The sequence below is a fragment of the Pseudophryne corroboree genome, chromosome 9 (genome assembly GCF_028390025.1).
Source record: "Pseudophryne corroboree isolate aPseCor3 chromosome 9, aPseCor3.hap2, whole genome shotgun sequence".
NCBI lineage: Eukaryota > Metazoa > Chordata > Amphibia > Anura > Myobatrachidae > Pseudophryne > Pseudophryne corroboree.
The window spans coordinates 234,806,103-234,833,625 of record NC_086452.1 but is presented as its reverse complement, the minus strand read 5'-3'; the positions used below and the strand labels follow the sequence as shown (position 1 = coordinate 234,833,625).

Below are 27,523 nucleotides of genomic sequence, written 5' to 3'. Positions count from 1 at the left end.
GGGCTCCACCTGCTAGACGTATCTACCCAACATGGTTTACCCAGTCCTTTTGGTCCACCAGATTTTGATCTAGGGCCAGAGTTGCCTCCAATGCGTCTAGAGGCACCAGAGGTAAACCTGAGAAACCAGCCATTGCCAGCTGTCAGAAACAGAGCACCAGTTCAGCTTCCACAAAAACCTCAGCATGATGGTGCCCACCCACCCTGGGAGGATCTCAAGGTGGGAGCTCGGTTACGTCACTTCAGCCACATCTGGGAAAGTTCCTGCCAGGATGCCTGGGTAAGGGACCTTATTTCTCAGGGTTACAAGCTGGAGTTCAACGGTGCTCCTCCCCAATGATTTTTCAAATCAAGCTTATCAGCTTTGGAAAATATGCGTGTTACACTACTGCTATCCATCACAAAGTTGGTCCAGTCCCAAGTCATTGTTTCAGTACCCCTGCAACAGCAAGGACAAGGTTACTACTCCAGTCTGTTCATAGTTCCAAATCCAGACGAGTCTGCGAGGCCCATTTTGAATCTGAAGAACTTGAATCCTTACCTGAAGGTTTTAAAATTCAAGATGGAATCTTTGAGAACAGTGATCGCAGTCCTGGAACAACAGGAATTCCAAGTGTCCCTAGATATCAAGGACGCCTAACTCCATATCCAAATTTGGCCTCCTCATCAAGCCTATCTGAGGTTCACCCTGCTGAACGGTCACTACCAGTTCCAGGCATTACCATTCGGCCTGTCTACAGCTCCGAGGGTGTTCACGAAGGTGATGGCGGAAATCATGTTCCAGCTCAGAGTCCAGGGGGTCACCCTGGTCCCTTACATGGATGATCTCCTGATAAAAGTGAGTACCATGGAGCTTCTACTGCTCCATATAGATCGCACTATCCACCTTCTGTCACACCACAGGTAGGTCCTCAATCTACAGAAGTCCCACCTGGAACCATCTCAGTGGCTCCTGTTTCTGGGAATGCTACTGGATACTGTAGCGTAGAAAGTGTTCCTCCCAGAGGACAAAGTGAGAACTCTCCAGGAAATGGTTTGCATGGTTCTCCGACCTGCTCGAGTATCCATTCATCTTTTCATAAGATTGTTGGGGAAGATGGTAGCCTCATACAAGGCCTTTCAGTATGGAAGGTTTCATGCCAGACCCTTTCAATTGGACATCCTGAACAAGTGGTCCGGTTCCCATGTTCAGATGCACCGGATGATTCAACTGTCATCCCAGGCAAGGATTTCACTCCTGTGGTGGTTGCAGTCTTCCAATCTCCTGGAACGTCGGCGCTTTGGGATTCAGGATTGGATCTGTGGTATCCCTGTCCCAACAGGGATCCCTGCAAGATTGCACTAGAGACATCAGAGATTCCCTCAGACTATTCAAGATCCTGACAACACAGGGTTAATGGAACAAGAGGGGCACTAGGACCCAGGGTAGGCAGACTCAGCTCTGAAGCAGGAAGGAAAAAGCCTGCTATTACGATATACCCCTGACCAGTGTGAGTAGTGAGCTGAGGAGTTGCAACATGACATGTGTGCAGAGGAGAAAACAGGAGCTGCAGTGTGGAGAGCATGCAGGAGGGCCAGTATGTGGACACACGTGGCACGGAGCAGGAGTGACGCAGCTGCGGTGTTCCCTGAGCAAGACAAGGGGTCAGAGCTGAGTGCGGCAACGCATAGCGTCCACACTAGCGTGACCCAGGTTTAGAGACAGCCATGCAGCGATCGCTTCCACCGAGGCCTACTATGCACAGGCAGCTGCCAAACGGGCAAGACTACAGTGACCAAGGGATACTGTGTCAGGGATCGCGATATCCAGCTGGAGCTGGCAACTGCGGAAGGTACTGGGCATTAGCACTGTCACCATAGAACTGAGCCAGGGATACTGGGCAACAGCATTGTCACCACAGAACTGAGCCAGGGCTATTACAAAGACACATGTCTTCCCTTCTCTCCTTCCATATCTCATATTAACATTGGGTTACCTGCACAAAGGCAGATACTGCTACCCAGCAACGGTGAATGGGACAGTGACTGTGGGTGTAAACCCTATTTACAGAAATAGAGACCTAAATCCCTGTGCACAGGTCGGGTTTTGTTCACCACACACTTGCAAGTGTTAGTAATAAAAGTTATACCATTGCTAGCCTAAAATAGTGATTGGGACATACTAGTATTAATAGCAGTGTTGTGATATGTTATATAAGCTATAGATAAAGTAACTAACTGTTGATGAGACCACTGTACTGAAAGTGTTGTGTTTGTTACAAGTGCAGAAGCATTATTGAAGTGACCTGTTAATTAACCAGGTGTCTGACAGCATAGAGAAATTCAGGGGTTCTCGCCCCAGTGACATAGTACACATGTAGATTGTAACAGTTTTGGAATAATAAAAGACCCTGATCGCATAGCCCTATTGTTACTTGCTCCTTGAGTCCCCAGCAGGTGTCTCTCAACTGCCGGATAACAAGAACTGGGGTTTCCCCGCACCGATAAGGTAAATCGCTCTCACACTCGCCCGGGTGTGTCACAGATTCTCCTTATGACAGATGCCAGTCTGAGAGGATGGGGAACTGTCACCCAAGGGGCGCAGTTCCAGGGCAGGTGGTCTGGCCAAGAGGCCCTACTTCCGATCAACATCCAGGAACTTCGGGCTGTCTACAATGCTCTGATTCAGGCCTCCCTTCTGCTTCGGGGGTCAGGCAATTCAGGTACAGTCGGACAACGCCACGGCTGTTGCGTACATCAGTCAACAAGGAGGGACAAAAAGGGGGGCCTGCATGCGAGAAGTATCAAGATTACTCCTCTGGGTGGAAATAAATGCAAGAGCACTGTCCGCAATCTTTATTCCGGGAGTGGACCACTGGGAAGCATACTTCCTGATTCGTTACGATCTACACCCAGGGGAGTGGGGCCTATACCTTGAGGTATTTCAAAAGATCATCGACAGGTGGGGTTACCCCCAGATCGACATGATGGCGTCTTGCCTCAACAAGAAACTTTGTTGCTATTGTTTGCGAACTAGAGACCCTCAGGCGTGCGCAGTGGATGCACTGACGTCGCCTTGGCTTTACCAGCTGGTCTACATATTTCCTCTGATTCTGTTGATCTCAAAGGTGCTCAAGAGGATCTGACATCAAGGAGTACAAGCAATTCGGCTTGCCCCGGATAGCTTGATACGCAGATCTTCTGGGCATGTCCATACAAGACCCTTGACCTCTGCCAGTAAGAAGGGATCTTCTTCAGCAAGGTCCGTTCGTCTACCCAGACTTACGGCGGCTTCGTTTGATGGCATGGAAGTTGAGCAGAACATCCTAGATCACAAGGGACTTTCCAAAAAGGTAATTGCCACTATGGTGCAAGCCAGGAAACCTGTGACGGCAAAACACTATCATCATATCTGGAGGAGATATGTTTCCTGGTGCAAGGAACGCATATTACCACCTGCTGAAATCCACCTGGGACGGTTCTTACGGTTCTTGCAGGCTGGTGTGGATAAGGGCTTACGCCTGGGTTCCATTGAGGTTCAGATCTCAGCCCTCTCAATTTTCTTTCAGAAGAAATTGACAGTGTTGCCAGAAGTCGAGACTTTCTTGCAAGGAGTACTTCACATTCAACCTCCGTTTTTGCCCCCTGCGGCACCTTGGGATTTGAATGTGGTGTTGGAATTTCTAGAGTCTTCCTGGTTTGAACCTCTGATGATGGTAGAAAACAAGTACCTCATGTGGAAAACATTGATGTTGCTGGCCCTCACTTCTGCTAGACTTGTCTCAGAATTGTGGGCCCTATCATGAAAAAGCCCCTACTTGGTTTTTCACGAGGACAGAGCTGAGCTCAGAACTAGACAGAATTTCCTGCCGAAGGTTGTCTCTGCATTCCATTTGAATCAGCCAATTGTGCTTCTGTCAAGTTCTGGCGCATCTGCTCCTCCAAAGTCGTTGGATGCTGTGCGAGCCTTGAAGATCTACATTAAGAGGATGGCTCAGATCAGAAAGACTGATTCTCTTTTTGTGCTATATGATGCACAGAAAAAGGGTTGCCCTGCTTCTAGGCAGTCCATTGCTCGTTGGATTAGGATGACTATCCAGCAGGCATATGTGTCGGCAGTCTCTGATGGCCAACTCTACAAGATCAGTGGGGTCTTCCTGGGCGGCTGCCCGTGGACTCTCGGCCCTGCAACTGTTCCGAGTGGCTGCCTGGTTGTGGAAGAACATCTTTGTGAAGTTCTACAAGTTTGATACCCTGGCCAAAGTGGATACCCAGTTTGGGCAGGCGGTGCTGCAGATGTCTCCGCACGTTCCCACCCGTTCTGGAAGCTTTGAGACATCCCCATTGTACTAATGTGTCCACAATATCACTTATGGATGATAGAGAAAATAGGATTTTAAATACCTACCGGGAAAACCTTTTCTCGTAGTCCATAAAGGATATTGGGCGCCCGCCTTTGTGCGGTGACTTTCTGCAGGTTCTCTGTTATGTGTTACCTGTTCAGCTGTTGCTGTTTATGTTGCCAACTGTTGCTGGCCAAGTTATGTTATGGTGTGCTGGTGTGTAAATCTCACCACACTTATTGTTATGTTCCTTCTCTCAAGTATGTAATTTCTCCTTCAGTTACTGTTTTACCTATAACTGCCTGTAGGAGGGGGCATAGAGGTGAGGAGCCAGCACACCCAGTTGAAGAAATTTAAAGTGCACTGGCTCCTTTGGACCCCGTCTATAACCATCGTACTAATGTGTCCCCAATATCCCTTATGGACTGCGAGAAAAGGATTTACCAGTAGGTATTTCAAATACTATTTTTTTTAAAACTACTTTGTACCATCATCTATACTGTGGATATTGACATTACGCCTGTCTTGAGAAAGATTCTGTTGGGCGATCGAAATGTTGACACTAATGGCAGTATAAGAACCATGTGAATAAAAATGAACTTCCTAAAAATGGATGAAGTTTATTAGGGAGTGCCCCGTTTCCACATCAGTGGAAAACATCTATATATACACAAGTGGACCTAGAATTTTGGCCCTTTGGGAGCACCTTTGGATATTTTCATGTTGATGAGAGTGTGGGATCTTTTGGAAATATATATATATATATATATATATATATATACCAGATTATCTTTAAGACCCTGCTGAGGGTCTCAAATAGAGGGCACTCACCAATCACTTTCCAAAGATAAAAAGTTTTATTTAGACAATAGAAGTCATCACATACATGTCGACGTTTCGGCTTCGCAGAGCCTTTTTCAAGACCACCACAGGAGACATCTGTTCAGCACGCCAGAGAGCAGTATACTGACATCTGCCTCCCGGGCTCCCTTATATAGCACAAACCCAATTACCTTAATGATTTAATTACCTGATTGCCTGGAGCAGCCCTGTCCCAGTGTTCCATATAATCACTGGAACAGGTAACCATATAGGACATAAATAACAACCGATACTGATGTACTGCAATACAGGACTTTATTAACTACCTGTACTGAAAAGACCGACATGTCACATACTTACAGCACTGTGTTTAAACATCTTAGTGATATTTGGTGGACCCCTTTCTTTGAAAGTAAAGCATTCATAACCTAGAACCAGAAATAACGACACTGAGACTTGAATTTTGGCAGAAAATTGCTAGCTATTTATTTGTCCCTATCCATTAGGAAACCTGTAATAAAGAAATTAATTTAATATGCCGCTCCAGCTGGCATATGGTGGCGGCCCAAAAGAACGGCTCAATTAATCTGAATTAACTTTAAATAACTAACCCTATAAATTTACTAAAACTTACTATAAACCGGTAATAGGTGACAACTCAACCCCCACAGTGACTACCCACCGCTCCTGGGTGCCCTGCCGCTGCCTTCCCGGACGGGTGGTCAAGCGGCCATAAGTCGATGGAGGTGAGTGCACCTAAACCACAACAAACTGTAAAAACACTACAGTTTTCCCTACAATACAAAACTGCCGTTCTTTTCCGCCAATAAATAGCCAACGAAAACAGCCAACAACTTAAAGCCAAAGCCCACGTGCCACAAATTCTTAATACCAGGGCGGGAGGGTGGGAAAGCAAATCACCAAGAGACTTAAGATGGCCTCTCCTTCCCTATATATAGCAAACCCTCCCCCTAAAGAAGGCTGTACTTTCCTCACAGCTAGGTCCACCCCTCTCCAGATGTTTAACTCTTTCCTCTCCTATGCAGTCAATACTCTCTCCTAATGTGTAGAACTCGCGGTATGACCGGAAGCGCATCATATGCGCTCCTCTGGTCACCGCTGTGCGTTCCACTTACATTGACCGGAAGCGAGTCATATGCGCTCCACCGGTAAACACTGTGCGTTCCATCAGTACTTCCGCCTAGGCACACATCGTGTGTCTCATAGAGATGAGCGCCTGAAATTTTTCGGGTTTTGTGTTTTGGTTTTGGGTTCGGTTCCGCGGCCGTGTTTTGGGTTCGACCGCGTTTTGGCAAAACCTCACCGAATTTTTTTTGTCGGATTCGGGTGTGTTTTGGATTCGGGTGTTTTTTTAAAAAAACACTAAAAAACAGCTTAAATCATAGAATTTGGGGGTCATTTTGATCCCATATTATTATTAACCTCAAAAACCATAATTTCCACTCATTTTCAGTCTATTCTGAATACCTCACACCTCTCAATATTATTTTTAGTCCTAAAATTTGCACCAAGGTCGCTGGATGACTAAGCTAAGCGACACTAGTGGCCGACACAAACACCTGGCCCATCTAGGAGTGGCACTGCAGTGTCACGCAGGATGTCCCTTCCAAAAAACCCTCCCCAATCAGCACATGACGCAAAGAAAAAAAGAGGCGCAATGAGGTAGCTGACTGTGTGAGTAAGATAAGCGACCCTAGTGGCCGACACAAACACCGGGCCCATTTAGGAGTGGCACTGCAGTGTCACGCAGGATGTCCCTTCCAAAAAACCCTCCCCAATCAGCACATGACGCAAAGAAAAAAAGAGGCGCAATGAGGTAGCTGACTGTGTGAGTAAGATTAGCGACCCTAGTGGCCGACACAAACACCGGGCCCATTTAGGAGTGGCACTGCAGTGTCACGCAGGATGTCCCTTCCAAAAAACCCTCCCCAATCAGCACATGACGCAAAGAAAAAAAGAGGCGCAATGAGGTAGCTGACTGTGTGAGTAAGATTAGCGACCCTAGTGGCCGACACAAACACCGGGCCCATTTAGGAGTGGCACTGCAGTGTCACGCAGGATGTCCCTTCCAAAAAACCCTCCCCAATCAGCACATGACGCAAAGAAAAAAAGAGGCGCAATGAGGTAGCTGACTGTGTGAGTAAGATTAGCGACCCTAGTGGCCGACACAAACACCGGGCCCATTTAGGAGTGGCACTGCAGTGTCACGCAGGATGTCCCTTCCAAAAAACCCTCCCCAATCAGCACATGACGCAAAGAAAAAAAGAGGCGCAATGAGGTAGCTGACTGTGTGAGTAAGATTAGCGACCCTAGTGGCCGACACAAACACCGGGCCCATTTAGGAGTGGCACTGCAGTGTCACGCAGGATGTCCCTTCCAAAAAACCCTCCCCAATCAGCACATGATGCAAAGAAAAAAAGAGGCGCAATGAGGTAGCTGACTGTGTGAGTAAGATTAGCGACCCTAGTGGCCGACACAAACACCGGGCCCATTTAGGAGTGGCACTGCAGTGTCACGCAGGATGTCCCTTCCAAAAAACCCTCCCCAATCAGCACATGACGCAAAGAAAAAAAGAGGCGCAATGAGGTAGCTGACTGTGTGAGTAAGATTAGCGACCCTAGTGGCCGACACAAACACCGGGCCCATTTAGGAGTGGCACTGCAGTGTCACGCAGGATGTCCCTTCCAAAAAACCCTCCCCAATCAGCACATGACGCAAAGAAAAAAAGAGGCGCAATGAGGTAGCTGACTGTGTGAGTAAGATTAGCGACCCTAGTGGCCGACACAAACACCGGGCCCATTTAGGAGTGGCACTGCAGTGTCACGCAGGATGTCCCTTCCAAAAAACCCTCCCCAATCAGCACATGACGCAAAGAAAAAAAGAGGCGCAATGAGGTAGCTGACTGTGTGAGTAAGATTAGTGACCCTAGTGGCCGACACAAACACCGGGCCCATTTAGGAGTGGCACTGCAGTGTCAGGCAGGATGTCCCTTCCAAAAAACCCTCCCCAAACAGCACATGACGCAAAGAAAGATAAAAGAAAAAAGAGGTGCAAGATGGAATTGTCCTTGGGCCCTCCCACCCACCCTTATGTTGTATAAACAAAACAGGACATGCACACTTTAACCAACCCATCATTTCAGTGACAGGGTCTGCCACACGACTGTGACTGATATGACGGGTTGGTTTGGACCCCCCCCCAAAAAAGAAGCAATTAATCTCTCCTTGCACAAACTGGCTCTACAGAGGCAAGATGTCCACCTCATCATCACCCTCCGATATATCACCGTGTACATCCCCCTCCTCACAGATTATCAATTCGTCCCCACTGGAATCCACCATCTCAGCTCCCTGTGTACTTTGTGGAAGCAATTGCTGCTGGTCAATGTCTCCGCGGAGGAATTGATTATAATTCATTTTAATGAACATCATCTTCTCCACATTTTCTGGATGTAACCTCGTACGCCGATTGCTGACAAGGTGAGCGGCGGCACTAAACACTCTTTCGGAGTACACACTTGTGGGAGGGCAACTTAGGTAGAATAAAGCCAGTTTGTGCAATGGCCTCCAAATTGCCTCTTTTTCCTGCCAGTATAAGTATGGACTGTGTGACGTGCCTACTTGGATGCGGTCACTCATATAATCCTCCACCATTCTTTCAATGGTGAGAGAATCATATGCAGTGACAGTAGACGACATGTCCGTAATCGTTGTCAGGTCCTTCAGTCCGGACCAGATGTCAGCATCAGCAGTCGCTCCAGACTGCCCTGCATCACCGCCAGCGGGTGGGCTCGGAATTCTGAGCCTTTTCCTCGCACCCCCAGTTGCGGGAGAATGTGAAGGAGGAGATGTTGACAGGTCGCATTCCGCTTGACTTGACAATTTTCTCACCAGCAGGTCTTTCAACCCCAGCAGACTTGTGTCTGCCGGAAAGAGAGATCCAAGGTAGGCTTTAAATCTAGGATCGAGCACGGTGGCCAAAATGTAGTGCTCTGATTTCAACAGATTGACCACCCGTGAATCCTTGTTAAGCGAATTAAGGGCTCCATCCACAAGTCCCACATGCCTAGCGGAATCGCTCCGTGTTAGCTCCTCCTTCAATGTCTCCAGCTTCTTCTGCAAAAGCCTGATGAGGGGAATGACCTGACTCAGGCTGGCAGTGTCTGAACTGACTTCACGTGTGGCAAGTTCAAAGGGCATCAGAACCTTGCACAACGTTGAAATCATTCTCCACTGCGCTTGAGACAGGTGCATTCCACCTCCTATATCGTGCTCAATTGTATAGGCTTGAATGGCCTTTTGCTGCTCCTCCAACCTCTGAAGCATATAGAGGGTTGAATTCCACCTCGTTACCACTTCTTGCTTCAGATGATGGCAGGGCAGGTTCAGTAGTTTTTGGTGGTGCTCCAGTCTTCTGTACGTGGTGCCTGTACGCCGAAAGTGTCCCGCAATTTTTCTGGCCACCGACAGCATCTCTTGCACGCCCCTGTCGTTTTTTAAATAATTCTGCACCACCAAATTCAAGGTATGTGCAAAACATGGGACGTGCTGGAATTTGCCCATATTTAATGCACACACAATATTGCTGGCGTTGTCCGATGCCACAAATCCACAGGAGAGTCCAATTGGGGTAAGCCATTCCGCGATGATCTTCCTCAGTTGCCGTAAGAGGTTTTCAGCTGTGTGCGTATTCTGGAAACCGGTGATACAAAGCGTAGCCTGCCTAGGAAATAGTTGGCGTTTGCGAGATGCTGCTACTGGTGCCGCCGCTGCTGTTCTTGCGGCGGGAGTCCATACATCTACCCAGTGGGCTGTCACAGTCATATAGTCCTGACCCTGCCCTGCTCCACTTGTCCACATGTCCGTGGTTAAGTGGACATTGGGTACAACTGCATTTTTTAGGACACTGGTGAGTCTTTTTCTGAGGTCCGTGTACATTCTCGGTATCGCCTGCCTAGAGAAGTGGAACCTAGATGGTATTTGGTAACGGGGGCACACTGCCTCAATAAATTGTCTAGTTCCCTGTGAACTAACGGCGGATACCGGACGCACGTCTAACACCAACATAGTTGTCAAGGCCTCAGTTATCCGCTTTGCAGCAGGATGACTGCTGTGATATTTCATCTTCCTCGCAAAGGACTGTTGAACAGTCAATTGCTTACTGGAAGTAGTACAAGTGGGCTTACGACTTCCCCTCTGGGATGACCATCGACTCCCAGCAGCAACAACAGCAGCGCCAGCAGCAGTAGGCGTTACACGCAAGGATGCATCGGAGGAATCCCAGGCAGGAGAGGACTCGTCAGAATTGCCAGTGACATTGCCTGCAGGACTATTGGCATTCCTGGGGAAGGAGGAAATTGACACTGAGGGAGTTGGTGGGGTGGTTTGCGTGAGCTTGGTTACAAGAGGAAGGGATTTACTGGTCAGTGGACTGCTTCCGCTGTCACCCAAAGTTTTTGAACTTGTCACTGACTTATTATGAATGCGCTGCAGGTGACGTATAAGGGAGGATGTTCCGAGGTGGTTAACGTCCTTACCCCTACTTATTACAGCTTGACAAAGGGAACACACGGCTTGACACCTGTTGTCCGCATTTCTGTTGAAATAGTTCCACACCGAAGAGCTGATTTTTTTGGTATTTTCGCCAGGCATGTCAACGGCCATATTCCTCCCACGGACAACAGGTGTCTCCCCGGGTGCCTGACTTAAACAAACCACCTCACCATCAGAATCCTCCTGGTCAATTTCCTCCCCAGCGCCAGCAACACCCATATCCTCCTCATCCTGGTGTACTTCAACACTGACATCTTCAATCTGACTATCAGGAACTGGACTGCGGGTGCTCCTTCCAGCACTTGCAGGGGGCGTGCAAATGGTGGAAGGCGCATGCTCTTCACGTCCAGTGTTGGGAAGGTCAGGCATCGCAACCGACACAATTGGACTCTCCTTGTGGATTTGGGATTTCGAAGAACGCACAGTTCTTTGCGGTGCTACTGCTTTTGCCAGCTTGAGTCTTTTCATTTTTCTAGCGAGAGGCTGAGTGCCTCCATCCTCATGTGAAGCTGAACCACTAGCCATGAACATAGGCCAGGGCCTCAGCCGTTCCTTGCCACTCCGTGTGGTAAATGGCATATTGGCAAGTTTACGCTTCTCCTCCGACAATTTTATTTTAGGTTTTGGAGTCCTTTTTTTACTGATATTTGGTGTTTTGGATTTGACATGCTCTGTACTATGACATTGGGCATCGGCCTTGGCAGACGACGTTGCTGGCATTTCATCGTCTCGGCCATGACTAGTGGCAGCAGCTTCAGCACGAGGTGGAAGTGGATCTTGATCTTTCCCTAATTTTGGAACCTCAACATTTTTGTTCTCCATATTTTAATAGGCACAACTAAAAGGCACCTCAGGTAAACAATGGAGATGGATGGATACTAGTATACAATTATGGACGGACTGCCGAGTGCCGACACAGAGGTAGCTACAGCCGTGAACTACCGTACTGTGTCTGCTGCTAATATAGACTGGTTGATAAAGAGATGTCGTAGTATGTATGTATGAAGAAGAAAGAAAAAAAAAACACGGGTAGGTGGTATACAATTATGGACGGACTGCCGAGTGCCGACACAGAGGTAGCTACAGCCGTGAACTGCCGTACTGTGTCTGCTGCTAATATAGACTGGTTGATAAAGAGATGTCGTAGTATGTATGTATGAAGAAGAAAGAAAAAAAAACCACGGGTAGGTGGTATACAATTATGGACGGACTGCCGAGTGCCGACACAGAGGTAGCCACAGCCGTGAACTACCGTACTGTACTGTGTCTGCTGCTAATATAGACTGGTTGATAAAGAGATGTCGTAGTATGTATGTATGAAGAAGAAAGAAAAAAAAACCACGGTTAGGTGGTATACAATTATGGACGGACTGCCGAGTGCCGACACAGAGGTAGCCACAGCCGTGAACTACCGTACTGTACTGTGTCTGCTGCTAATATAGACTGGTTGATAAAGAGATGTCGTAGTATGTATGTATAAAGAAGAAAGAAAAAAAAACCACGGTTAGGTGGTATACAATTATGGACGGACTGCCGAGTGCCGACACAGAGGTAGCCACAGCCGTGAACTACCGTACTGTACTGTGTCTGCTGCTAATATAGACTGGTTGATAAAGAGATGTAGTAGTATGTATGTATTAAGAAGAAAGAAAAAAAAACCACGGGTAGGTGGTATACAATTATGGATGGACTGCCGAGTGCCGACACAGAGGTAGCTACAGCCGTGAACTACCGTACTGTGTCTGCTGCGACTGGATGATAAATAATGATATAAAAAATATATATATATCACTACTGCAGCCGGACAGGTATATATATTATATAATGACGGACCTGCTGGACACTGTCTGTCAGCAGAATGAGTTTTTTATAGAATAAAAAAAAAACACCACACAAGTGAAGTCACACGACGAGTGTTTAACTTTTTCAGGCAATCACAATATAGTATACTACTAACTATACTGGTGGTCAGTGTGGTCAGGTCACTGGTCAGTCACACTGGCAGTGGCACTCCTGCAGCAAAAGTGTGCACTGTTTAATTTTAATATAATATGTACTCCTGGCTCCTGCTATAACCTATAACTGGCACTGCAGTGCTCCCCAGTCTCCCCCACAATTATAAGCTGTGTGAGCTGAGCACAGTCAGATATATAATATATACATAGATGATGCAGCACACTGGGCTGAGCAGTGCACACAGATATGGTATGTGACTGTCTTGTACTCCTGGCTCCTGCTATAACCTATAACTGGCACTGCAGTGCTCCCAGTCTCCCCCACAATTATAAGCTGTGTGAGCTGAGCACAGTCAGATATATAATATATACATAGATGATGCAGGCATGCAGCACACTGGGCTGAGCAGTGCACACAGATATGGTATGTGACTGAGTCACTGTGTGTACCGTTTTTTTCAGGCAGAGAACGGATATATTAAATAAAACAACTGCACTGCTGGTGGTCACTGTGGTCAGTCACTAAACTCTGCACTCTCTTCTACAGTATCAGCCTCAGGTCAATCTCTCTCTCTCTCTCTCTCTCCTAATCTAAATGGAGAGGACGCCAGCCACGTCCTCTCCCTATCAATCTCAATGCACGTGTGAAAATGGCGGCGACGCGCGGCTCCTTATATAGAATCCGAGTCTCGCGAGAATCCGACAGCGTCATGATGACGTTCGGGCGCGCTCGGGTTAACCGAGCAAGGCGGGAAGATCCGAGTCGCTCGGACCCGTGAAAAAAAACATGAAGTTCGTGCGGGTTCGGATTCAGAGAAACCGAACCCGCTCATCTCTAGTGTCTCATAGGGGAAAATTAAACATAGTCATCATCTTCATATTTTAAGCTAATGGTTATACTCATGAATCATAGTCTGACACATTAGACCCGCCATCACATAGGCTGCGGTCTCATAGACTAACTATATATAGGAGCCCGGAAGACAATGCACACATAGCCCCTTTATAAATATACCAGTGCATCAGAAAACCTGTCATGCTGATGCACAATGGTAAATACCTACATAGAAGAAAAAAACAACAAAAAAGAAAACAAACAACAAACAAAGGTTTAAAATTGCATAGAGAAAAGAATATTACTGTTTCTAAATATTCAATTATTTATAATAGACACTTCTTGCTAAGACTATATCAGGATCGAAAACAATCCCCGTCTAATGTATGAGGATCTTTAGTGGATTATTTTCATTGAGTCCACGAGGTGTGATGGTGTCCAGTCTGTATATCCATTGTGACTCAAGTTTTTTTAACGCTAGGACCCTATCACCACCTCTTGTTAATTCTGGTACCTGATGGATGATGATACACCGCAGAGTTGAAACCTGATGATTATGAAGAAGAAAATGTTTGGCAACAGGTTTATCAGTAGTATTTGTCTGGATCGCAGCTCTAATTGAGTAACGGTGGTTTGCCATTCTATCCCTGAATGGTCTACTCGTCATACCCGTGTAGTAAAGACCACACGGGCATATTATCACATAGATGACGAAGGCACTCATACAGGATAGGTTATAACGGATACAAATTTTCGTACCGTTATGTGGATGCCGGAATTCCTTACCACTCAACATCGAGTTACAGGTGGTACAACCTTTGCACTTGAAACAACCCGTCCTGCCAGACCTTAGCCAGTGCGTTGGCGCATGTGTCGGCTGCATAGTTGGACGCATCAATAATTGACGTAAGTTGGGTCCCCTCCGGTATGCACTCATTGGAGGTTTGGTGCCACAGAGCCCAAGCTGGGGATCAGTCGTCAGTAATGGCCAATGCTGACCATAGATGTTTCTTGCTGTGCATGAGGTGTGATCATATGTACTAACATGTACAATTCGATTGTCCTTCTTTGATTTTGCAACATTATCAATCGGGTGTTTAAAGCGATGACGTGCTTTTTTAATGCATCTATTCAATGTTGTAAGTGAGTACCCTCTCTGGAGGAACCTGGATTTCATCTCCTCTATTTGTATTTCAGCAAGTTCATCTGTGGAGTTTATCCTCAGTACACGCAGGAATTGGGATATTGGCAAGCTTTCCTTGAGCATAGGTGTATGCTGGCTTGTGCCCTGTAAGATGGTATTGCGATCCGTTGTCTTGCGGTATAGCGTAGTATCAAGTTTCCCACCATTCCGCCATAACGTCACATCAAGAAAGGTTATTGTAGTTATATCAATCGTATAGGTGAATCTGATGGGTCCCTCAATGCCATTAAGGTTATCAATCATAGCTACCAGCTCGTCCCTAGTACCTGACCAGAGCAAAAAGATATCATCGATAAACCTCATATATCTTAGCAATCTATGTCCACATTGTGAAAATATATATTTATGCTCTTTTCTCTATGCAATTTTAAACCTTTGTTTGTTGTTTGTTTTCTTTTTTGTTGTTTTTTTCTTCTATGTAGGTATTTACCATTGTGCATCAGCATGACAGGTTTTCTGATGCACTGGTATATTTGTATGTATATACTCCTAAAGGGACTATGTGTGCATTGTCTTACGGGCTCCTATATATAGTTAGTCTATGAGACCGCAGCCTATGTGATGGCGGGTCTAATGTGTCAGACTATGATTCATGAGTATAACCATTAGCTTAAAATATGAAGATGATGACTATGTTTAATTTTCCCCTATGAGACACACGATGTGTGCCTAGGCGGAAGTACTGATGGAACGCACAGTGTTTACCGGTGGAGCGCATATGACGCGCTTCCGGTCAATGTTAGTGGAACGCACAGCGGTGACCAGAGGAACGCATATGATGCGCTTCCGGTCATACCGCGAGTTCTACACATTAAACACAGTGCTGTAAGTATGTGACATGTCGGTCTTTTCAGTACAGGTAGTTAATAAAGTCCTGTATTGCAGTACATCAGTATCGGTTGTTATTTATGTCCTATATGGTTACCTGTTCCAGTGATTATATGGAACACTGGGACAGGGCTGCTCCAGGCAATCAGGTAATTAAATCATTAAGGTAATTGGGTTTGTGTTATATAAGGGAGCCCGGGAGGCAGATGTCAGTATACTGCTCTCTGGCGTGCTGAACAGATGTCTCCTGTGGTGGTCTTGAAAAAGGCTCTGCGAAGCCGAAACGTCGACATGTATGTGATGACTTCAATGGTCTAAATAAAACTTTTTATCTTTGGAAAGTGATTGATGAGTGCCCTCTATTTGAGACCCTCAGCAGGGTCTTGAAGATAATCTGGTATATGTGGAAGTCTATACAGGCCTCCTTGTGGAGCACCCCACTGATGACTGTGATATAGCTGTGAGTGCGGACCTATACAATGCAATATATATATATATATATATATATATATATCTCAATTCAATCAATGTCCCTGGCACTCCGGACTTAAGCATGGCCTGCTCCGGTGCCCTCCTCTCAGATTTGCATCCGTAAATAGCGTCCTTGATGCGGGCGGCACTCAGAGACTTGCAAAATAATATCCTTGGTGAACAAAAGCCCCACAGGGCAAATTTATTGTGACGTTTCGGGGTGCTTGGCCCCTTCCTCAAACAACTCAAAACAGTGAACATTTGTGCAATATATAAACAAAAAATCAATCTTACCCTCCCTCTGTGCAGTGTGTCCCAGGCGCTCCCGGCCGCCGTCCCGTAGTGGCGCTTCCGGCCGCGGGTCTCACGTCGCGGCAGAAGTGACGTCACACGTCCGGCCCCGGTTGCCTAGGAAACACACTGAAACAACAACACAGTGTGATGAGCAGCGTATCTGGCCGCAAATACAAATATCATAAACATTAGTGCTGTTTCCAGCTTAAAATCAAATAAAGTGCATTGTGCAATATATACATACATTCTAATTTACTAAAATCAAAACATATATTAATAAAACAAAGTGCAATTGTGCGAGTCTCCTATATTCTATCCAAAATGAGGATATAGTTGAAATTACCTCCTAAATATAGTGGGTATACATACAGTAGCAGATCTTGCCACGGGCAAGCAGGACTTTTGCCCGGGGCGTCGCCTTCCGGAGGGCGCAGGGCGCCCTCCGGAGGGCGCCACACCAGGGCAAGATCCGCTGCTGCTGTGCTCCCCGCTGCCCGTTTCCCCCGTGAAGAGAAACTAGACGCGTACGCAACGCGTCTAGTTTCCCTTCGTGGAGAGGACCTTTGCTGTGCGGTGTGCGATGACGTCATCGCACACCGCACATCATTTCAGTCTGTACAGGGGGCGTAAATGACCACTCCCCCTGTACGTAGCCACGCCCTCTATTGTCGCCCGGGGCACACAGCGCCCAAGAACCGGCCCTGTATACATAACATATATATACCACTTTATTCAGGAGGTAATTTCAACTATATCCTCATTTTGGATAGAATATAGGAGACTCGCACCATTGGACTTTGTTTTATGAATATATGTTTCGATTTTAGCAAATTAGAATGTACATGAACTATTTTGATGTCTTATTGTCACTGAGATATGTATATATTGCACAATGCATTTTATTTGATTTTAAGCTGGAAACAGCACTAATGTTTATGATATTTGTATTTGCTGCCAGATATGCTGCTCATCACACTGTGTTGTTGTTACAGTGTGTTTCCTAGGCAACCGGGGCCGGACGTGTGATGTCACTACCGCCGCGACGTGAGACCCGTGTCCGGAAGCGCCACTATGGGATGGCGGCCGGGAGCGCCTGGGACACACTGCACAGAGGGAGGGTAAGATGATTTTTTGTTTATATATTGCACAAATGTTCACTGTTTTGAGTTCTCTGAGGAAGGGACCAAGCACCCCGAAACGTCACAATAAATTTGCCCTGAGGGGCTTTTGTTCACCAAGGATATTATTTTGCAAGTCTCTGAGTGCCGCCCGCATCAAGGACGCTATATATATATATATATTTATATATATATATATTTATATAAATATATAAAATAAAGTCCGTGGTAAGCGTCTGTCTGTTCATTCGGGCTTATCTCGGGAACTGCTGGATGGATTTGGATGTGGGTTTCACCATTTTATAGAGCATTTGTCAAGGAAGGTTTAGGTGTATGAAACAATCTATGAAAAAAGTGAGCTGAGCAGTGATGAATTTAGTAAGAGTGACAATTTCAGTAAGAGAAGAATGGTAATGCACAAAGTGGCCGGGAGTGGTACTGCAGTAAAGTAGCTGGAGTTCTCTGTCCCTCCTTCCTCTCATAGAAGGCTTCAGGAAATCACAGCTCATCCTTAACATATATTCTCGCACCATCTCTCCTTAATGCTCCTCCCTCTCCTGCTTCGGCCTCCCCAAGTGTGCCTCTGACCAGGGGCTTATTGCTCACAATGCTCATAAGAGAAGGTTCTTGGTGGGCCGGTGTGCATGTTGGGCCTGTTTTTTTTGTTGACATGTGAGGGGTGGTGCTGCTGTCATGGTTACACGGTATACCTCTGGTGCTGCCCATGTGAGGCCACTTCTACAAATTTTTCCAGGTCCACTTTTAGGTCCCAAACTGTCTCTGCCTCTTAACCGCCTCACCATGAGTTCCTCTGCCTCCTACCTCCCTATGTGCATCTATCATCTCCCTTCCCCGCATGTACCTCTGTACCATGTCTCACCAAGCATGCCTCTGCCCCTTGCTCCTCCATGAGTACCTCTGCCTCCTACTTCCCTATGTGCATCTATCATCTTCCCTTCCCATATGTACCTCTGACACCCCCATCCCCATGAAAGCCCCTGGAAACTGCCTCACCATTTGTGCCTCTGCCCCTGCTCCCCATATGTGCCTCTTCCTCCCCATGTGTTGCTCTGCCCTCCTCTTCGAACTTGGATCTGTGATGCAGGCAGAAGACATCTTTTTTTGTTCAGATGTCTCCTGCATCATTAACAAATTTTTGCATTGCTGCTACATCCAAAGACACAGCAATGATGCAAATATCTTCATATTTTGAATCAGGCCCTGATTCATTGAGCATTAAGCTATACGATAGATATAGATGTTACCTCATACATCATTGCTGCAACCAGGTTTCATGAGGCTCTGCAAGCATCAGGCATCTTTTTTGCTGTTTTTTTGCTGTTCTTAGTTGCAATGCGATGCAGCTACAGTAGAACATACTTAGCAGGATACTGTGCTGATTATTTCATATGCCCCACTTGTATAGCTGTATGCGACTGAGTCTCTGAATCTGGGTTGGAAGGGCTATAATGTAGCAGCTGCAGCTTTTTTCTAATACGAGTCCGATTGGGCACCGTATACAGATTCAGTCACATACAATATACAGGTGTTGCATATCAAATTAATCAACACGGTCTCCTGGTGCATCCCAATTATATTGGGTTGCAACTAAGGGGGTATTCAATTAGGTGCAAAGAAACATCAGAAACAAAAAATGAAAGTTTTTAGTTTTTTTCCTGATATTTTTTTTTCTGGCTACCCAAATTGGTCTACTGAAAAAAAATACTAAAAAAAAAAAATCAATTTTCTCCTGAAAAGGAATCTTCTGAATACCAATACCAATACCAATGAATTGTGCACCAGCTGGTGGCCACGCATACGGAGGACATGAGCTGGGAAGCAAATAGCATAAGCTATCACTCTGTTTGCATCTTTTTGCTGGAATGGGCTTTTATCAAACTGGAGTATATTGCTAAATATCCATGTAACTGTACAATATCACATTGCAAATATAATCAAAAACCATTAATCACATTGTATTAAAGATGCGGATTGAGATGAATAGGTCCCTTAGCCTCCTATAGCTTATGTAATATGTACAGTGCCTTGCTAAAGTATTTACCCCCCTTGGCTTTTTACCTATTTTGTTACATTACATTACAGTTCTGGTGCAACCAATTACCTTCAGAAGTCACATAATTAGTGAAATGAAGTCCACCTGTGTGCAATCTAAGTGTTACTTGATCTATAATTATAAACACACCTATCTGAAAGGCCCCAGGGGATGCAACACCACTAAGCAAGAGGCATCACACCATGAAGACCAAGGATCTCTCCAAACAAGTCAGGGACAAAGTTGTTGAGAAGTACAAGTCAGGGTTGGGTTATAAAAAAATATCCAAATCTTTGATGATCCCCCGGAGCATAATCAAATCCATCATCTTCAAATGGAAAGAACATGGTACCACAACAAACCTGCCAAGAGAGGGCCAACAAAACTCACAGACCGGGCAAGGAGGGCATTAATCAGAGAGGCAGCACAGAGACCAAAGGAAACCCTGAAGGAGCTGCAGTGTTTCACAGCAGAGACTGGTGTATCTGCGCATGTGACCCCAATAAGCCATACACTCCATAGAGCTGGGCTTTATGAAATAGTGGCCAGAAAAAAGCCATTACTAAGTGTTAAAAATAAGAAGGCATGGTTTGAGTTTGCCAAAAGGCATGTGGACGACTCCCCAAATGTAAGGAGGAAGGTGCTCTGGTCAGATGAGATTAAAATGTAACTTTTTGGCCCCAAGGAAAACACTATGTCTGGCGCAAAGCCAGCACATCCCATCACCCCAAGAACACCATCCCCACAGTAAAACATAGTGGTAGCATCATGCTGTGGGTATGTTTTTCAGCAGCAGGGACTGGGAAACCGTTTCGAGTTGAGGGGAAGATGGATGGTGCTAAATACAGGGATATTCTTGAGCAAAACCTGTTTCAGTCTGCCTGTGATATGAGACTGGGACGGAAAATCACTTTCCAGTAGGACAATGACTGGAAGCATACTACTAAAGCAACACTCGAGGGGTTTAAGGGGAAACATTTAACTGTGTTGGAATGGCCTAGTCAAAGCCCAGATATCGATAAAAATTAGAATCTGTGGTCAGACTTGAAGATTGCTGTTCACAAGCTGAAAACATCCAATATGAAGGAGCTGGAGCAGTTTTGCCTTGAGGAAGGGCAAAAATCCTAGTCGCAAGATGTGGCAAGCTCATAGAGACTTATAGAAAGCGACTTGCAGCTGTAATTGCCGCAAAAGGTGGCTCTACAAATTACTGACTTTAGGGGGGTGAATAGTTATACATGCTGAAGTTTTCTGTTATTTTGTCCTATTTGTTGTTTGCTTCACAATTATTATTATTATTATTTTAAATCTTAAAAGTTGTAGGCATGTCCTGTGAATGAAATGATGCAAACCTTCAAACAATCCATTTTAATTCCAGGTTGTGAGGCAACAAAACATAAAAAATGCAGAGGGGGTGAATACTTCAGCAAGGCACTGTACAGTATATGCTATATTTTAATTTCCAGAATGTGTACTTGCACAGCCTGATGGCTGTGAATATGTAGAAGTCAAGCCAGGTCCAGTTCATGCAACAAAGTGATAGCATAGTTAAACTGAGTCCTTTCTACACATGAGTCAGGGGCGGAACTACTGGCGGGGCAGGCAGTGCATTGCACTGGGGCCCCGCCGCACTGAAGGGCCCACAGCCGCCGGCCGGCATTTAGAACAGATTGACATGCGGACGAACGTCCGCATGTCAATCTGCGGTCTCCTCTCCCTCCCTGCTGTGGTGCCGTTCGTGAGCTCTGATTGGCTCACGAACGGCACTTCCTTCATTAGACCGGCCGGGGGAGAGCCAGGAGGGACACAGGAGAGACGCGCGATGCGCTCGTGTCCCTCCAACACATAGAGGGGGGAGGGGGGGCCGGGGGAGCAGGCACTGCGGCATATACCTGGCACTGGGGGGACATATACCTGGCACTGGGGACATATACCTTGCACTGGGGACATATACCTTGCACTGGGGGGGCATATACCCGGCACTGAGGGCATGTACCTGGCACTGGGGGGGCATATACCCGGCACTGGGGGGGGGGCATATACCTGGCACTGGGGGCATGTACCTGGCACTGGGGGCATATACCTGGCACTGGGGGGGGGGCATATACCTGGCACTGGGGGGGAGGCATATACCCAGCACTGGAGGCATATACCTGGCACTGGGGGGGAAGCAGGCACTGGGGGGGAATATCTGGCACTGGGGGCATATACCCGGCATTGGGGGGGCATATACCCGGCACTGGGGGCATATACCCGGCACTGGGGGCATATACCTGGCACTGGGGGGGGAAGCAGGCACTGGGGGGGAATATCTGGCACTGGGGGCATATACCTGGCACTGGGAGCATATAACTGGCACTGGGGAAGCATGTACCTGGCACTGGGGCATATACCTGGCACTGGGGGCATATACCTGGCACTGGGGGGGAATATCTGGCACTGTGGGAGAATATCTGGCACTGGGGGGGCATATACCCGGCACTGGGGGCATATACCCGGCACTGGGGGCATATACCTGGCACTGGGGGGGAAGCAGGCACTGGGGGGAATATCTGGCACTGGGGGCATATACCTGGCACTGGGGGCATATAACTGGCACTGGGGGGGCATGTACCTGGCACTGGGGGGGCATGTACCTGGCACTGGGGGCATATACCTGGCACTGGGGGGGAATATCTGGCACTGTGGGAGAATATCTGGCACTGGGTGCATATACCTGGCACTGTGGGGGAATATCTGGCACTGGGAGCATATGTGGCACTGGGAGCACGGCCCTAGCAACAAGCACTACCCACTAGCAACGAGCATGACACCCAGTGCATGAAACCCCTGGCAACGAGCATGACATCCTGGCACCGTGCATGGAACCAAGTGCATGAAACCCCTGGCAACAAGCAGGTAATTTAAAAGTAATTGGAAGCCTTACTGTAGAACTTAATGTGTAATGGGCATTACGGTGTGTGGCATAATGTATCACGGACATTGCGGTGTGTGTCATAATGTTTCAGGCATTACGGTGTGTTGTATACTATATCACGGGCATTGTGGTATGTGGTATAATGTCTCAGGATCATTGTGGCGTGTGTCATACCGTGTCACAGACATTGTATGTGCTATAATGTATCAGGGGCATTGGAGTGTGTAGCATAATGTATAACGGGCAATGCGGCGCACGCATTTTTCTACCTTTGCTAGTGCCAATTACGGGGTGTATGGGGGGGGGGGGGGGGCGCCGAAGGATTTTTTGGCTTGGGGGAGAAAAATTTCTAGTTACGCCACTGGTCACAATGACTCATTGTATGTCATGCCGCAGCCGCACACCAGCGCTCCCGTGACCCGCCCGTCATAAGGAACGATTCTGGCCACCCGCACACGAAGGAGGGAGGTGGGTCCGTCCCTCCCTCCCTCATATACAAACAGGTCACAGTCTCTCAGTGAAGGAGAGAGCCGCAGCAGCGCTTTGTTACTGGTGGAGGCGCTGCTGCTGCTGCTCCTCTGCTTCACTATAGGCTGTCTCTGAGAACAGCCTATAGGGAAGCAGAGGGGCAGCAGCAGCAGCGCCTCCACCAGTAACACAGCGCTGCTGCGGCTCCCTCCTTCACCTCCCTCCTCCTTCTTCTCTACTGCCCGGGAAGCTGCACCGAGGAGCCTGAGCCAACAGAGAGGGTAAGTATAATTCTTCCTTCCTTCCTTCTTTCTTTCTTTCTTTCTTTCTTTCTTTCTTTCTTTCTTTCTTTCTTTCTTTCTTTCTTTCTTTCTTTCTTTCTCTTTCTTTTTTTATTTGTTGGGACTGCCTGCCGCAATGTGTAAAAAGGGGGGACTGCCTGCCGCTATGTATAAAAATGGGGAATCTGCATGCCGCAATGTAAAAATGGGGAATCTGCCTGCCGCAATGTAAAAATGGGGAATCTGCCTGCCGCAATGTAAAAATGGGGAATCTGCCTGCCGCAATGTGTAAAAATGGGGAATCTGCCTGCCGCAATGTAAAAATGGGGAATCTGCCTGCCGCAATGTGTAAAAATGGGGAATCTGCCTGCCGCTATGTATAAAAATGGGGAATCTGCCTGCCGCTATGTATAAAAATGGGGAATCTGCCTGCCGCTATGTATAAAAATGGGGAATCTGCCTGCCGCTATGTATAAAAATGGGGAATCTGCCTGCCGCTATGTGTAAAAAGGTAGAATCTGCCTGCCGTAATGTGTAAAAAGGGCACGCTATCTGCCGTTATGTGTAAAAGTGTATGGTGTCTGCCGTAATGTGTAAAATGGGGACGCTGTCTGCCGTAATGTGTAAAATGGGGACGCTGTCTGCCGTAATGTGTAAAAAGTGCACGCTGTCTGCCGCTATGTGTAACGAGGGCACGCTGTCTGCCGCTATGTGTAACGAGGGCACGCTGTCTGCCATTGTGTAAAAAGTGTATGCTGTCTGCCGCTATGTGTAACGAGGGCACGCTGTCTGCCGTTATGTGTAAAAAGTGCACGCTGTCTGCCGTTATGTGTAAAAATGGGGAATCTGCCTGCCGCAATGTAAAAATGGGGAATCTGCCTGCCGCAATGTGTAAAAATGGGGAATCTGCCTGCCGCTATGTATAAAAATGGGGAATCTGCCTGCCGCTATGTATAAAAATGGGGAATCTGCCTGCCGCTATGTATAAAAATGGGGAATCTGCCTGCCGCTATGTATAAAAATGGGGAATCTGCCTGCCGCTATGTGTAAAAAGGTAGAATCTGCCTGCCGTAATGTGTAAAAAGGGCACGCTATCTGCCGTTATGTGTAAAAGTGTATGGTGTCTGCCGTAATGTGTAAAATGGGGACGCTGTCTGCCGTAATGTGTAAAATGGGGACGCTGTCTGCCGTAATGTGTAAAAAGTGCACGCTGTCTGCCGCTATGTGTAACGAGGGCACGCTGTCTGCCGCTATGTGTAACGAGGGCACGCTGTCTGCCATTGTGTAAAAAGTGTATGCTGTCTGCCGCTATGTGTAACGAGGGCACGCTGTCTGCCGTTATGTGTAAAAAGTGCACGCTGTCTGCCGTTATGTGTAAAAAGGGGAATCTGTTAGCTGTAAGGAGTAAAAGGGTCTCTACCTGGTGTAGTGGTGCTACTGTGCGGCGTAATTTGAAGAATGGAGACTACTGTGCACCGTTTTATGAATTGGTATTATTTTGTGGACACACCCCTTCCCCACGAAGCCACGCCACTATGTATTTTTGCGCGCCTACGGCGCGCACTGCCCATGGGGTGGACTTGGATGGGATGGGGGGGGGGGGGGCCCAAAGCATTTTGTTGCACCTGGGCCCACCGCTTGCTTGTTCCGCCACTGACATGAGTGTTCATGGTGTGTCAGAAGCAAACACACCTCAGTAGGTGTAAGAGTTAAGCTGTAACAGTACTACTGGCTAGATAAGTGGTCACTAATATTAATTACCAGTTACTAGCAAATTAGGGGTTTTCTTTGTGAATAACAGAGATGTGCACTGAACCTGTGTTTTGGTTTTGGTTCTAATTCATTATCGTCTTTTTGCAAAACAACCATCAAGTGTTTTGGTTTGAATTCGCTTTTTGGTTTGGTTTTGGATTCCTTTAACATGGATAAATATTAATAAAAAAAACAGTAAAATCATGCAATTTGGACATGTTTTTTTCATGCAATCCAAAACCCAAGTTCGATTTCTAAATCCGTGTTCTGAACTGACAACAGACCTGAGTTGGGACTCTGCTCCACTCGGAACCTCAAAATGATTCCAAACTGGAACTTAATACAACTCGGAAACCCTACTTTGGGTGCGTTCGTATTTCAAGAAAACCGAATCGTACATCTCTAGTAAATAAGCAACATTTTGTGACTCGCTTTGTTATATATATTAAAACAGTTTGACCACAAATGCTCTGTACACATGTCTATGTTTATGATTTATATTCAAATATTATATTGGACCATATTGAGTCATAAATGAGTCCTATGTACTGCAATTCAGACCAATTATATATAAATCATTTCTACTTTATCTAGACAAAATTGAATGTGCCCCAGCACACAGTCCAGCGAATGCTAAAATTATAAAGCCACTGAAAAAATATTACAGTGATGACATAGTTGAGATGAAGTGTGATGATGGTTTTAAAATGCATGGCTCTGCATCAATTCAGTGTAACGATGGCGTATGGGAATCTCCACCTCAGTGCATCCGTAAGTGATTATTATTTTATATTTCCTATCTCTGTCTATTATATATACATAAATGCATATATTTTTTACTCTGAAATTGTTTTTCTTTTCCATTGTTGTGTTGTACTGTAGTTAGTACACAAATTACTATATGCTATACAGTGTTTATGATCCTGGTGGTTTCAGAATATGTCTGATGTATGTGTTCTGTTTTAAAAATACTCACTATGATCCATAAATAGTAAAAGTCTGTGTGATACTTAAAGACTTTATTTTTTCCCCCAAATCTTGGAGTTATTTAAATAATAAAAAATAATGCACACATTAAAGATATAATATAGATTTTTGCTGTTACAATTCTATTTTTAAATTTAAATTTTAAATATTTTAAATATTTTAAATTTAAATTTTCCTTTAAATATTGTAATATACGTAATTATTTAATAACTATGAATTCAAGAATGCCTCACTTGTGTAGATGTACACACAATGCAGATTGCCTTACTATTGTGAGTAAACTCCATTTTGGAAAGTAACGAATGTGAAGCATTTGGTACAGGTTGAGTATCCCTTATCCAAAATGCTTGGGACCAGAAGTATTTTGGATATCGTATTTTTCCGTATTTTGGAATAATTGCATACCATAATGAGATATCATGGTGATGAGACCTAAGTAACATAGTAACATAGTATCTGAGGTTGAAAAAAGACAATTGTCCATCGAGTTAAACCTATTTGTGGTGTCCTATGCATGATGATTTGACTAAAATTTCTGACTGATGCTGCTGTCAGCCATTGCATTTTATCCCTATTAATAGTAACTATAATGCATGACTATGCACCATACCCCTGGATATCCTTATCCAATAGGAATTTATCTAACCCATTTTTAAAGGTGTTGACAGATTCCGCCATTACAACTCCCTCGGGCAGGGAATTCCAAACACGTATTGTCCTTACCGTGAAAAAGCCTTTACGCCGTATTGTGCGGAAACTCCTCTCCTCTAACCTGAGCGAGTGTCCACGAGTCCTCTGTGTTGATCTAACCAAAAACAGGTCCCGCACAAGCTCTGTGTATTGTCCCCTTATATATTTGTAGATGTTGATCATATCCCCTCTTAGTCTCCGCTTTTCCAATGTAAACATGCCTAGTCATTCAAGCCTTTCCTTGTATTCCATCGTCTCCATGCCCTTAATTAGTTTGGTCGCCCTCCTCTGTACCTTTTCAAGCTCCAGGATATCCTTTTTGTAGTACGGTGCCCAGAACTGTACACAGTATTCGAGGTGTGGCCTCACTAGGGATTTATATAACGGGAGTATAATACTCTCGTCCCTAGCATCAATACCCCGTTTTATGCATGCTAATATCTTATTAGCCTTCTTTGCTGCAGTCCTACTTTGGGTACTACTGCTTAGCTTGCTATCTATGAGGACACCTAAGTCCTTTTCCAGTACAGAATCCCCTAATTTTACCCCATTTAGTAGGTAGGTGTAATTTTTGTTCTTGTTACCACAGTGCATTACCTTACACTTGTCTGTGTTGAAGCGCATTCTCCATTTGGCTGCCCATGCTTCTAATTTAACTAAGTCGTTCTGAAGAGACTCGGCATCCTCCTCTGTATTTATAGCCTTACACAATTTGATATCATCTGCAAAAATTGACACCATGCTCTCTAGACCTTCTGTTAGGTCGTTAATGAAAATATTGAACAATAGCGGTCCTAATACTGAGCCTTGCGGCACACCACTTAGCACTTCAGTCCAAGTTGAAAAAGATCCATTAACCACAACGCACTGCTTCCTATTATCTAACCAGTTTTTGACCCAAGTGCATATTGTGCTTCCTAGCCCTGATTCTTGTAGCTTGTATATAAGTCTCAT

The 27,523-nt window shown here is 46.0% G+C and overlaps 1 protein-coding gene across 4 annotated transcripts in view; it reads left to right on the top strand.

The window, feature by feature from the left end:
* LOC134957934 (complement factor H-like) overlaps positions 1-27,523 on the top strand; it is a 498,750-nt gene that overhangs the window by 101,121 nt on the left and 370,106 nt on the right. For all 4 annotated transcript variants that reach the window (XM_063940184.1, XM_063940186.1, XM_063940185.1 and 1 more), the window contains exon 3: positions 25,487-25,663. In XM_063940184.1, the coding sequence (XP_063796254.1) occupies positions 25,576-25,663 (88 nt within the window). In that variant the 5' untranslated portion in view covers positions 25,487-25,575. The remainder of the gene's footprint in view (positions 1-25,486; positions 25,664-27,523) is intronic.